Consider the following 14,203-nt stretch of genomic DNA (forward strand, 5'->3'; position numbering starts at 1 on the left):
CTTTCAGGTAATTGGCAATAATGCCTTCAACGGCTTATTGGCTGACGTAAACGGCGAGTTTTCTTTCTGCATTATGAACGGTCGGTGAGCACAGCATTCAACGGTGCATGGCGTTGGTTTTTCGGTGGAGGAGCAGGCCTCAACTCTGCCTTCACAGACGGATTTCGGTTTCATTCTGTTTTCAACTCTTGGATGGTATACCTGATGGAAACGTGGCACATGTCTTTTCTTTCTACTTCTCTTTCTTTCATGATACCCTGAATTTCAACCGATGGGATATAGGCAGCTGGTCCGCTTCAACTGGACTCGGTAGAGTCGCCATTAGAAGTTGCAATACAATTTTTTCCCCCGCCCTTGCGCGTGTAGCTTAGCTGAAATCTTGGCTCAACATTTTGGCTCGTGCTCGCGGTGTTGCATCCATTGACTTCTTTAACACCGTCATTGTGTTCTTCAGGAGCTCAGCAATGCCTCCAAGGTTCTTTTCAGCAAGCGATCTGAGAACTTCAATGCGGTATTCTTGCCATGAAAGCTGGATGCCTCCCGACGTAGCCAGCTTCGAAAGGCTAGCCTGCGTTACAGGTCCAGCATGTCTTGTCCGAATGGTGCTATCGTTTGCAATGGCCGTATCCTCCAGGTCCCGTACTGAGTGAATACTCTGAAGACAGAGCACCGGTGAGTACGACAAGGAAAATAATGAAGGGAGGGTAAAGGTCTTGTCTACCGAGGATACGTATGATGTGAGCTTGGAAACAGCCGGCCGCGGAATCATACAGCCGTGGGAATTGGTATCCGCATCGCTAAAGGCTCGACTTCGCCAGAAACAGTTACAAATGTCCATGAGATAGCCGTTGTACAAATTGACATAGGCTCGGTCGTACGAGAGAGCATCGATCCGGTTGGAGCCGTCATTCCTTGCCTTGGTTGACATGGCCATTTCAAAACCTTTTTTGTAGCACGCCAAGATATCGCATAAGCGGGATATTGTCGTCACAGAGCCACTGAACAAGAAGCTGTATATGAGCTCAGATGGTGGTAGTTCAATCCGTATATAGTACTTTAGCCTATCGTCGTTGACCAGGTGAATCGCTTGCTCGTAAAATTCGACAACGGCAGCATTTACCGACTCTGTAGGTGACGTTTGTAGAAGAGTGAGGCTGAGTTGTCCAGTATGGCGAATCAGTGCCGTCAGGCTCGTATTGGCGTGGGATGGAATTGGCTCATTAGACTGTAATATAGCAATCCAATGGCGAAGTATGTCGGTATACAAAGTCAATATATCGACCTGTGAACCAGGGGTATTGTCCAAGACAGCCGATTCTAATGGCTGTAGGATGTGCTCATAGAATTCTGGATGCTACCGTTAGCTTGATGCGCAGAAACCTTTGTGCCAATAGAAGAGCAAATGTATACCTTGAAACTCCAATAAAGGAGCATACGCAAGTATCTGCAAAATGTAGCTACGGTGGCCGGACCCATTCCACTGTTGGAAGAAACGGGCGAAGAAATTCAGGAGAACGGGGGGTACAGACTGCATCATGAATTCGTATTAGATCCCAGGGCATACATAAAAAAAAAAGTTGCTGCAGGATTTTGACTCACTTTACTCTGCACAACAAACTCCTTTACGACGTCCAAAACTTCCCACAGCGTGGCTTCATCGGCATCACCGTCAATGACGTTCTGCAAAACTGAGCTCAGCCAGTTCGCTACCCGCTGATAAGCTTCGGCATTCGGACGTAAGAGCAAGAGCTTTTGCAGTAAAGGATCAGCAAGTACAGCTACAAGCTGATTTGGCAGCTCTATTTTGTCCATGTTTTGGACAAAGCCAGTGACATTTTCAATCTCTTCCAGCGTAACTGCATTCTGATACAACATTAGCGTACGAATAGGCTTCTGAGACCGCAGCAAATTACCTCATTTACGTGAGAAGTGTGCACAACCGGCACAACTCTTCTTCCTTGGGCACGGCCGGTAGCGCGATTGACTTGGAACCCATCAAGAGCTCCACGTGAATTCTTCTCCGCTTGCAGGGCGTAGGCGTCTTGTATTTCTTGCAGCCTTTCTTTCCATGATATATCTGGGTGCTGGTGTCCCGTCAGTCTCTATTGCCTCGGGCCCATGTTCATGCGATCTTTCTCACTTTAAAAGCCGAAGCCTTGCCACGAACCAACTCCCCCAAGATGATCTCGGGATAGTAATCTTTGAAGACTCTCAGTAGACCGATCAAATAGGGATCATTAGCTGTCTGCCGTGACAAATTCAAGCTGCAGATTTGGTCAGCTATTGTTATTGGCTGTGAGAAGAAGTCCGCTCATATGCGGATGGGGTACTCACAGAGCTTGGATCCTAAACGGTTTGACATGTTTTCTTCGCGTGATAAGTGCCAGTAGATGACAAACGTTTGGTCTAATCGCCGCTGTGTCAAGCAAATTGAAGAGAACGCCATAAGCTTGGGCAAGCACAGCCGGCGTTTCTAATACGTGGTGGATCATGATGAGCCATTTCAGAAGAGCTACCTGAAGATTGAGCGAGGGCTTAAGATTTCCATGTCCGAGGGCACCAATGACACGAATTGTAACCTGCCGGGATACTCTGGCAACAGGATACAGATTCCTGGCTATAGCAGCTAAACTCGCCTGATCGAGATGACTGGGCGTAACCAACAGGCCAACAAGCTCTTCAAGCGCGTTTGGCAGTAGGCCGTTCTCATAAGCCAGAGAGGTTAGGCTTGCAACTGTGGGCTTGATGTTTGCGCCCCTTGATTTGGTTGGTATCTTGGAAGCTACCAAACGGCGAGTAAGTCGGCGTCACATTAAAGGGCGGGGGGATTTGACCACTCACCTGCAGCCACATCTTGGATGAGTGCGTCAATCTCCTCGGCTGCAGAGGACGACATATCGCTGGCATTCAATGCTACAAAGAGGGAGCGAATGAACTATGGATGGCAAACACGAGAAGTCGATCAGTCTCAAAACACGGTATAGCGCGTCGGCAGTCGAAAACAAATCAGCGAGAACCGCGGTGCAGCTGCCAGCTTTTCATCCTGCGGTTGCAATGCTCTGTAGAGAGGATCTCATGACAAAAGGGATAAAACAGGCTGCCACGTTGAACCTGATCCGCAATGGAGCGTCGCGCTTGTTTGTGGCCGGTGAGAGTGACGATGGCGTAGCTTGGATGATTTTCCTGTTGGGCTCGATATGGGTTGTGGGGGTACCAAATCGTAGCGTGCACGATGCGCCGCCAGCTAGGTGTTATTGGACAGTATATGTGGTCCAGATACAGTTCGGTTGAGGAACAATGCAGGCGCTTTGCACGGACGAGATGTTGCGGGTGTAAAGGATTTCACCCATTTAGTTGATTGAGAAATGTCTGAAGTTCGCAGCGGTGAAATGTACAAACCATCGAGCAGCGAGTTTGTGACCTGGAGGTGTTACTGTGTCTGCAACACTGTAGTTTACCTCTCTGTCACTAGCACGTGGGGGGATTTTGAGGGCGTATAAGGTTCACCGTGTAAATATGACATCTTCGCACATGCAGTAATGGTGCATCATTTTCAGACAGCCTCTGTCCCGGCTATACTTCCGGAGAGCCACATGCAAGACATGAGAATTGGGCAACATTGCATAATGTATCCTCAGGCCTAAGATCTGTAGGTAATCTTGTCTCATCCTGTAATGGAGGCCGTGTAACATCCTTGATGGTCCCGGCGTGGCGGTGTTGGCACGGTCTTATTGGGCTACTGCAGGTACTTTACAAGCTTGATGCTGTGTTGTCCAATCCCAGAACCAACAACTGACTCAATAAAGGGGCCGTTTCAATGTTTATAGCAGCCCAGGTTCAATTTACTATGACATGTCCATCTACCTGCTGGGTAGGTATGCTTATTTGTGCATTAAGAAAGATCCATTAGTTTATTCAAAGGGATGGATTGTTATAATTAGGTAGCGCTAGTTCGCATTTTGCTTGACTTGCAGGTATTCGCGTCCAAAGTACGGAGTAGCATTTGGTGGATTAATCGCCTCTAAGAAGAGTACAGGAGCAGTTAACTGCAGCTTCTGCTTGTCATGATAGCACTTGAGGTGTTCTTCTACTTGCATGTAGAGGTACTTTTAGGTAATAAGGTACCTCTATATAGACCGCATTCTGCCAATGGCGCTTATTGGGGTGCGCTTGCCTCACTTCTGCACCCTCGTTACGTACTGAGTTGGTATTTTTTTCGCAGTTCTCCAAACGAATGCACCTTCCTCGTGCTATGGTACTTTACTAAGCACCAAAAGGTAGGCATACCTAACAGAACTTCCAAACCACCAAGGGAAATCTCACAACCCAATCTTGACATCGTAACCCCCGCTGCTGACTCGAGCCGCGATGCCTGCACATAACACAAGCGCGCTACAACTTGGACTGTTGGCTCGCGTCGATCCTTGAATCTCCCGCCTTCCCGCTGCCGGACCCATCATTCCGGCATATTGGGCCAACGCTAGGCCCGATATGAACTCACCATGGCTTTTCTCTCGATTGGCCTCGAACGAGCAAAAGCAGAAGCACATGCAAGTAGTTGAGTTGCATCACATGTTGACACCATCATAGACTTGACCATGAGGCCTATCAGAAGTCATCTCATCGACCCGTACCTGCTCTAGTACTCGAATCTCGTCAGACTGGACTGGTGGAGCGGACATCGCCATCCTGAGAGCCACTGCCTGACTGGCCCCCAACCGGGGCTGCCTGTCACTGCATCCGAATAGAGCAACCAAAAAAAATATTACGCCCTAGTCTTGACTCGTTGTTGGGTGTTCAAGATCTGCCCTAGATGGAAAAGCACATTGACCGTTCGGTGGTTGTTGGGTAGTTCTTATCCCATGCAACTTCCATCCGAGCGGACCCAGAGCATGGCAGCAAAAAAATCAGCCAAGCCCAGGAGTAACCTCCTCCATATGCTTCTTATCGAATAATACATGGATATTACCGCTACTACTTTCTTGCCCTACCTGGCTCTCAATTGCATTCTTGCCACCCCAGATTGGCCGCATACTGGCCGGCTCTCACGCCTTGCGCACTGTCTGGTATACGGACAGTTCTAGTGGCCATTCAATATGCATACGCTCTGTGGATTCATGCGTCAAACAGCCTCCCAGGCCCCTGCTTTCAAACCATTCTTGCCCTAATACCTTCTCGGTTTGACGTACATATGCATTTACTCATTGGCCGTACGTGTGGATCATCTCGTACCTTTACCACTATTCAGCCCGTGTATTATTTCTTCTTTTTGCGGTGGCCTCATCCCTTTTATTGACCCAGTGCCAGCGAAGCAAAGAATTACCCAGGCTGAGGGATTTCATACTTTGGTAGTAATCCCCAAGCCGGCCCCCATCTTTGTCTAAGCCCAAGTGGTCAGACATCTAGCCAAAGGTGGATCGGAAGTCTGCCTTCTTGCCACGTCTTAGGCGTATTGGGATGCTTAAGCATGACCACGGCAAGTTCTAAGAGACCCCCACATGAAAATAATCCCTACATTATCTTACCCTAGTCATATGAAGCTTTTTGCAGCCCATCGAATCATCCCCTGCCCCTTGCCCAGCCCAATCGTTGTGCCCATGGCAAGATTAGGGCTACCATATGCAGCATACTGTACGGAGTATATGGCCCTCCACAAACATGGAGCTTGCCGGTGCGGGTTCTTTTTTTCCAGCTGATACCGTAGGAGAAGCCTTGGCGATGGAATATGGGTCGCTATCCTAGCTTTATTGCAGGATGATACACTGTCCAGCAAGATTGCCCTGACAAATGTCCGTGGATCACATTTATTTCTCTCTTAGATCCAGATTGTTGTTCGTTACACAAACTGGAATATCAAATCAAGTCTTTCAAGTATTTGTCACATCGCGAGAGCAGCAGAAACCTTCCCTATTTCTTGATTCACACCCTAGTTTGTGCATTCACTGAGCTCGGCACAGCTTAAGCCGAATTTTCTACATATTCGCATCGTGGGCACTCGAGAGCTATTCTTGAAAATTGTAGGATACAAAGGGCACTATTCTCGCTGCTTCCCACAACCAACATGCTCTAGGAAACAACATGTCTACCGGAACATACTGGCCTGCGGAAAATGCACCCGGCTTTTACCCCTCAGGAAGTTCAGAGAGGCCAATCGGTACAGTACTGTGGGATTACCAGAACTGTATCCCCCTCACACAGATTCCTACCAGAGACAAGCCTGTCCTTCTCTTGACCCCTGTCGTGGTGCCCCCGGCGGGAAGCAATCCAGCAGATGACAGAGATCCCTTTGAGATTCTCGGGCAAACGATTTCCTGCCGAAATATCCCGATACGCCATGTTCCATATACCAAAGCCAAAGGCATTACCGGCGTTCATGTGGCCTTTGTTAAAAGAGCAGGGGCTGTGATCTTTGTAATCACGCATTTGGCCGGCACCGACAACTTGCTTCAGTTGGAATTTGCCGAGCTTGTTGCACGGATATGTGAATCACGGCCATTCATACTTCTTGTCTGCTGCAATCTAGCAGGACGAAACATTTCCAACGCTCACTTCCGGACTCTGGTGCACATTGCTGGATACACTAATGCCGATTTGCTAGTTGCAGCCACCTTGCTACTCGACAGTGATCCAGGGCTACCAATGCCCGCGGATACCCAAGGTAGATTAGATGCCGAACCTGCATGGCTAGTACAGTCCTGGGCTGCCGAGCGAGATTTGATGGAAACATGCGCCCTCTGGCAGGCATGCCTCCCATACCAATTCCATCTCAACCCAGCTACTCTCGGATCCCTCTTGAAGAGAGACGGATATGCGCTGCATTATGTCGTGAGAGAGTCAACGCGAGGGGCGTTGATCGGCTTTTGCGCAGCTTACGCAACCTTTGCAGACAGTTCTGATGTTGCTCTAATAGGCTCCATTGCCGCCGTCGTTGTCCATCCTGAATACAGAAGGCAGGGGGTTGGCTCTTCGCTCTACGATGCGGCAATGAGTAAGTTCGGCAGAGTCAGAGGCGTGCAGAAACTACATCTAGGATCGACGTTTCCTCGACTGCTCTGTGGCTTTACTGCTGAGATGGCCGATGCGAGCCAGTGGTTTGCTAGAAAAGGTTGGCCTGTCAACATGCAAGGGCGCGGGGACCAGGGTGGCCTTGTCGCGGACTGGATTCTCCATTTTACGGATTTGACAGGCGTTATGATTCCTTATTCTGGCTTAGGATACAGGCAGTGCTATGAATCAGATGCGCAGCAAGTACTGGATATTGAACATCGGCCACCTGCAACAACTAGTCACGGCTTCGGTTGGTATGATCAGTACGCGCGGACAATACAGAGCGAACATATAGGCGATATTGTCGTTGGCTTTGACAATGATGATACAATAGTAGCTACGGCCATCACTTACATCCCTGGCCAACAAAGCCCGGCGGCAACTGATATTCCATGGCCGGGGTCGTTGAATGACAATGTTGGAGGAGTTACATGCATTTGTATTAGAGGTAAGTTCCCTCGCTCTGCGTTTTAACTTTCACTGTAATGGCTATAACGGCAATTTTATTGTATCCATAGTTTAAACGGATTTGACTGATCATCGATCTATGATGGAGCAGATGTTGGCCTTGCCCGAGACGCAACCATTGCCAATTTGCTGTATGCATGTTACCGGGCGTTGAGCGGGAAAGGCATGACCAGCATGTTCCTGGATGGAGTTTCTTTCGGAGATCAAGTACTTATGTCGCTAGGTAAGTCCCGAATTACAAGAAGCTATTGAATCGAAGCTTTTCAGTTTAGGACTAACTTGATTTACGCAACAATAGGCTTCCGGAAGTGGGCAGAATATGGACCAGTGTGGCGCGAGATATGATGCGACGATTCAACAGCACATAGTAAAGACTGTTTACTTGTGTTATCATGATACTTGTGTGTTTGTGACTCTGAGGTTTCGTTGGGCCGATAAACGGAGTAGATGGAAACTTTTTGTTACATGCCATCTGGATAAATAAAAGAGAGGAATAGGGGTAAATGGGCCCATTGGCCCACATCTCTGATGCCTGCCTAGGACAAGGTATACTAGCATTGCAATAAAATCCTTCTTTGGAGTCAAAAGTTGTCGATATACTCCGTAGATATTGCCCAAATATATGCGCATAGAAAAGTCATAATGGCGCACAAGTTAAAACACAACGAATGAGGAAGTGATCAAGAGAATAAAAGTATGGATATACATATAGTATATATATATGTGGGAAGAGTATCAGAGAGAAAATTGACACTACAGTAAAAAAGACGACGTAAAGCCAACTAGTAAAAAGACCAGAAAAGAAAAAAAGAGAAACAAAAACTTTTTTGGACCCAGATATGATTTCCCCCCTCCTAACAATGTTGACGCCCTCTGCTGCCCCAAAACCCGAAAGTTTCCCTGATATCAAGAAGTTCGCTACCATGAAGTAAGTAGAAAAAGAAAAGGAAAAAGACAAAAAGACCTATACGAGTACATGGTGGCTCGCGCCTTTTTTTTGCAAAAACAGACAGTGTAGCCCAGCCAATTTCCCTCTTTTTTTTGAAATCTCTTTTTTTTCTATAATTTTTTCACCTTGGTGAAAACGGAAAGGAAGAGAAAATGTAAGAAAAATGAAACGGAGGTAAAAATAACAGTGTACACTCTTTCATCCCCATTTCGAAAAATCCACTGATTCGACAAGGGAGTCTAGCCCGTTCACGGTGCCAACCTCGGTATCGTTGGTCGCAGTTGTAGACAGTATTGACGATCGATGAGAAGTCTGCTCGCTGGTGTTGGTGAAAAAAGTAGCTACGCTCGTCCTGCGCAAGCTGTTGAAACTATCCCTCACGCTACTGCCGCCTGGTTGGCCCGCGTCTTGATATGGCTGCAGCGGCGCCGGCTGGGCGGGCATGGAGCCGGTGAGGAGCGTCGGCGGTGAAGCAGCCGATGACACGGAACCCAACTTCGGCCCGTGTCTCTCTCGCAACCGCTTAATTTCCCGAAGGCGGCCGCTCCACGAACTGATGTGCTCGCCGCCCTCGCGGTTGTGCCAGACATGGGCAAACACAGATGCATTGAGGGCAAGGAGCCGGATGAAGGCAGGCAGAGCCTTTAACGAGACCATCTTGGTGTCGGATGCAGGCGAGATTGCAGGGAATCCCGGTTTGCTCATCACTTGCACCGTGTAAAACTTCTTCTTGTGTGCCTGCTCCGAATCCGTCTCCCTAGTGGCCAGAAACGAGGCAGGAGATGCTGGTGTGATTACTATATTAACACAGTTAAACTGACTCGGGAAAGTGTCGAATTTGAACGGAAGGCCGGAGTCGTTGAAGATGATGTTGACAAAGTCATTGCCAATGTGCCGTTTCTTCGCCACGCAGTGCGGATCTCGTTCGAGATCTGTCGGCATTTGTGTTGTAACGTGAAAGACAATCTCGGTCACTCTGTCCCTCCAGCAAAACGTGTACTGTCCGTCGGTGTCGTGTTCCCGATCCAAGCCCTGTGTATTGAAGTTTGCGCCCTTAAGCTTGGTCAAAGTTCCAAGGTTATTCAGGAATTCAATATAGTCGCCGCTCCCCGATACGTTTGCCAATATTTCTGCCTCTTGGGTTTGGCCTTCGCCAATGTAAATAACACCGACCTTGTGCCCATCGAGACTGGAAAGGCGATCAAAGACTCTGATGGTTCGGCCAGTTACCTCATCGTCTGGCAAGGGGATGGGCCGTGCAGAGTCGTGCGTCTGCGGAATTGGGGACATGAGTTGCACCAGTAAATGGCTGGGTAAAATCAAGTTGGACGTGGGCTGGCCCTCTCTCGTGATGTCGACGTGATTCTCTATCTGATGAGGAGGAGGAGGCCTATAAGATTCACGAACCGTGTATGCCGACGTGCCAGATGGCTGTCTTTTGATTATCTGAGCCCACCCGGACACCGTGGCTTGCTTGACAGTGACGATACTGTTCCCAACCAACCATCGCTTTATTGCAATGTCCCCAAAACGCTCTTCGGTAAAGTAAGGATCTTCAGCTGATTCATCGACATCGGCATAAGTGACCCTCTGCATAAAGTCGATGGATGTAATGGCATGATCATCTGTGCCGTGTACGGGGCCGTCAGTATCGGCAAACAACTTTTTGACTATCCAGCCGACATGGTTCGCACGATCAGGCAGCTTGAGTGCTAAAAACCAAAACAGGATAACATGGTAAGCTAGAGCATGAACGTATTGTGGAAGATCGTCTGTCGGAGCGGGCTGCGAAACCTCCGATACCGTGATAGATGTTGGTGACGACAGCTCACTTATATGAGTATTCTTCTGAACCTGCCTCTTGTCTTTGGCGTATTCCAAGTATCGGAAGCAGATTGCGAAGACAATCCTAAACTCATCTTCCCTGAAGTTGATGTAAACATTATGCAATCGACTAAGGCAGGCAAGAAATTCCAGAATATGAACAGAAACAAACGGCTGTGTGATGATGGCAGCCATCTGGTTAAGCATCTGGATCAGCGATCTGCTTGTTGATAGAGGTAGCTCATGGCAACATATCGACAAGGCGTGGATACAACATTTGGCGCTTCTTTCCCAAGTTGATATCCCGTGGACAAACATTTTTACGATTTCATCCTCGTCGGACTTTGTAAAGTGCTCGTGGTAGCTCAAGATCATAGTCAAGCTGTGGTAGAGACAAATCGCTATGTCGGCTCGGCGAAGACCCAGGGCATTGGGAGGCTCTTGAAAACTGTTCAACCGAATCTGTTCACAGATCATCTTACGTAGTGCCTTGATTTGGTCTATCGCATCCCTGAAGATTGCGTGATTGCTCAGCTGCGACGGTAGATGCACCAAGACAAAGCTGTATATCTCCCAATCGCATCCCTGGAGCATATGCAATACCGTGTCTAGCCAAGTAGATAGCTGGAGAGCGCAAGGCTGATACTCTGGTCTCTCAGCTGCAGGCTCTTCGCTTTCCACCGCAGCCTCAGTCTGAACATGAGATCTGAGAACAGGGCTAATCATAGAAGGTACAGCCTCCGGCAGTGCGTTTGTATCAGGATACTTCCACATCTGGCAGTGTCGTTGCGCGGTTCGGCCTTGGCCAATAGATGACCCGCGTGTTGTTGAGCGAGACTGCATCCCGGCATCAATTCTTGAGAGACGAGCTGTATTTGCTGCTTCGTCGGCTTGCTTTTTCGCCATCGAGCTTTCTGTGCGATAAAGGGTTGTGGCAGTAGACATGGCTTCCAGGTTGTTGGTAATGAAGATTCGATCCGCCCAGTCCGCACGCAGTCTGAAAAGCAATTTCATGGCAGTCAGTCGAGCATCTACCTCGCAATGCTCTAGGCCTGCGATGCTGACCAACACATTGAAGAGCTTCACGCTTTTATCGTTGTGGAAATTCATAAGTCGTATAAACATTCTGACGTATCCTCGTGTGACGACGTTTGAAGGAGACTGTTCTACTGGTGATTCTGTGTGCTCACCATTGGCCTGTGAGGTTGGCAGCACTATTGGAGACGTAGGCGATGCAATGGGCGATTTCAGTCGGTCGCTGATGACGATTACACGCAATGCGTTGATAATGAAGTCAAAGAGGTCTATATCACACGAAATGACTACCGAGGTCATTAACGAGATGATAGCATCCAAGACTACGACGTCCACTTCCTCGATAACATCTTGTAGGATGGCCTTGGCAAGGCGAGGTATGAAGTCTTGCTCGTCTCCATCACCCACTAATTCAACGATCTCATAAGCATCCATCATGGTCTGAAGAGCACGCAGCCGAGTCTCTGAGGAGCGGCTTCGGTTATTGAAAAATCCCTCGAGCACGAGTTTTAAATTTTCTTCCCACCGAAGATCAGAGGGGGAGCAACACCGAAACTCTTGGAAGTAGTCGAGCACGGTACGCGCAGTGTTATCGGGAAGAAGTCGATGTACATCGGTGAAGAACTTTATGACTGTTTGTCTAGGGACAAAATCACCCGACTTTTGTGTTACCACTAGGTCTAGCCGAGCAATAAGCAGCAGGAGCTCTTGGGTGATGGCATCATCCATAGACGTATCCCTGACCCGGCCATCAGCCACCATATCAGGAGTTGCCTGGATCTTGCGATAGCACTCCGCTGCCGTCTCTAATGGAACCGTCCAATCCTCTTCAATGACCAAACGATGTAACTGCCCGTTTCCATCGTTGAATAGGGAGTTGATGAGTTGAAGAATGGCGCAATAAGTTCTTGCTGATGAAGAAATCTTGAGGGTATTGAATAAGCCATCCACCAACAGAGCATACGGAACAGTTGGATAGCCCTTTTCGGTCGTCTTGGAGAGCAGCTTCTGTAAGACAGCAAGAGCGCCCCGAATATCGCGCCCCATATCCTTGCTGCTGACTTCATCTAGCGATGGGTTGCGAAGAACATCGAGCAGGATACGAACTGATGCTTGGCCGTTGTGTGACTTGCAAAGGTTTGCCAGTGTGTGCCAAGACTCTTTCTGGAGGTTTGGGACGAGACAGAAGATGGAGCTGAGAACCTGTATCGTGTTCTTCAGTCTGCTGACGGGGACGGACCCAAAGGTAACAATAGCATCAATGGCAGATATGCAAGAACGCAGGTCCTCTTCAACACTCGTACTCATGCAAATGTCGAGTAAACGGTCGATGAGACCAGTTATCGAGTTTTGATCGGCGGTATTGAAGTTGAATTTGATGACGTCCATGATGAATGCAAAGAGCTGCGTAAAGTTTTGGTCTTCTCCGGATGCCGCCGCCTTGTTTTTGGAGCTTCTCTGCCCGCGAGCTACCTGGGAGGCTTTGCGAGCTGCACGGGCGGCATTGTATGCTTCTCGAAGCCACTTTGTGAGTAGAGGAAGCAACTCATAATCAAACCCGGCTAGTATGCGGCCACGGTTGGTGAGGTCCACCAGCGCGGCAAGCTGTAAATGAAAGTCGTCGGGGCTGGCTGGGGCAATTATCGTCTGAAAATACTCCTTGCGCTCCAAATCCGTCGAAGACGAATGCTTAACACATTCCGTCAATAGCTCCCAGCCGGCCTGTCGCATTGCGCTCGGCTTGCTTGCGTCGATAAGGTCCTTGGCAGCGTACCATATTTCAAGAACGGGGTTAAGCGGGTATTCTGTAATGGCGAATTTGAGGGTGTTTGCAGCTGATATACGTTCGCTTTGGCTGCCATTCTTTAAGTGCTCAAAAGCATCCATATGGTTCGCAGACAGGCCGCGAGAGCTTATTGGCGTAGCATTACTGAAGTCGGTTCTTGGAAGCGCCGCCACAGACGAGGCAAGCGGCGGCGGGGATTTTGTCGATTTTGAACCGGTCAGGCCACGGAAGACGCTGGCGATACCGCTGGGGCGTACGGAATCTGGGGAAGAAACATCATCTCCAGGCTGTGGGGACATGTGCTCGTCTTGGATGGTCTGGGTTTTGGTTGCGAAGAGAGACTATGCTAGCATGTAAGCACGAGAAGACGAGCCGACGACGGCATAAAACACTCAAAAATTAGAGACGAAAGCAGAAGAGGGAAAACACTGCGCAAGATGCCCTGTCGCCTTCCGAGCACTTGCTGGGGCTCGTCGCTATGAAACGCTCAAGTGTCACGCAACCAAAGCAGGATATGATGAGGTGTGCCGCACTTGGCAACAGACAAAGAGCGACTCACTCCTCAAGGACCATATATCCCAGACTGGACATCAAGGTTCCTGCAGACGTCTGACTATGAGCCCTGGAAAACGGCGACGGCGGCAGCAACGACGACAGCGCGTGTGCGGAAAAGTCCAGATTTGAACGGGAAAAAAGTAGGCAGTTGAGAGGTTGGTGGGACAGCGCAGAAATTTGAACACCTGCAGGCAACAGGTCTCGCAGGCGATGCAGGGAGAAAGTTGGAGAGGCACACCAAGAAGAGCCGCTATCAGCTCTGGTCAAGGACGCCCGGATCGGTCATCGGCTGGAGAGTCGGAATCGGAGTCGGAGCGGTCGAGCAGCAGCGCATCTGTAGAGGGCCGTGATATGGCGAGGAACTAGGGATTTCAGGGTTTTTTTTCTCTCGAGGTGCTGGCTGGCGAAGTTTATTGGAGTAGAACAGGTTGTGCAGGATGCAGGATGACGGAGAGCGAAGCACGCCTCTCATTTGCTCAGGAGGCCCTTGGGTCCAGTACATGTACATGTAAGGGTTTTTTCCATGTGCATGTGCCCTC

The 14,203-nt window shown here is 49.1% G+C and overlaps 3 protein-coding genes across 3 annotated transcripts; 1 reads left to right on the forward strand and 2 right to left on the reverse strand.

Moving 5' to 3' along the window:
• Positions 1-367: 367 nt before the first annotated feature.
• M431DRAFT_7180 (hypothetical protein) lies at positions 368-2,896 on the reverse strand (the record flags this gene model as incomplete). Its single annotated transcript, XM_024921953.1, has 7 exons — positions 368-1,347; positions 1,411-1,528; positions 1,600-1,863; positions 1,923-2,084; positions 2,141-2,264; positions 2,335-2,782; positions 2,842-2,896. The coding sequence occupies 7 exons, from the start codon at positions 2,894-2,896 to the stop codon at positions 368-370; spliced, it is 2,151 nt and encodes a 716-aa protein (XP_024772332.1).
• Positions 2,897-5,852: 2,956 nt separating this feature from the next.
• Positions 5,853-7,671, forward strand: M431DRAFT_509931 (hypothetical protein). The gene is made up of 3 exons (XM_024919383.1): positions 5,853-6,017; positions 6,071-7,495; positions 7,566-7,671. Exons 2-3 carry the CDS (start codon positions 6,079-6,081, stop codon positions 7,568-7,570), a joined length of 1,422 nt encoding a protein of 473 aa, XP_024772333.1. The 5' UTR covers positions 5,853-6,017; positions 6,071-6,078; the 3' UTR covers positions 7,571-7,671.
• A 991-nt stretch (positions 7,672-8,662) lies between these two features.
• M431DRAFT_7182 (hypothetical protein) lies at positions 8,663-13,408 on the reverse strand (the record flags this gene model as incomplete). The annotated part of the gene is made up of 1 exon (XM_024921954.1): positions 8,663-13,408. One exon carries the CDS (start codon positions 13,406-13,408, stop codon positions 8,663-8,665), a length of 4,746 nt encoding a protein of 1,581 aa, XP_024772334.1.
• Positions 13,409-14,203: the final 795 nt, after the last annotated feature.

This window comes from Trichoderma harzianum, assembly GCF_003025095.1.
Source record: "Trichoderma harzianum CBS 226.95 unplaced genomic scaffold M431scaffold_9, whole genome shotgun sequence".
In the NCBI taxonomy this organism is placed as follows: Eukaryota; Fungi; Ascomycota; class Sordariomycetes; order Hypocreales; family Hypocreaceae; genus Trichoderma; species Trichoderma harzianum.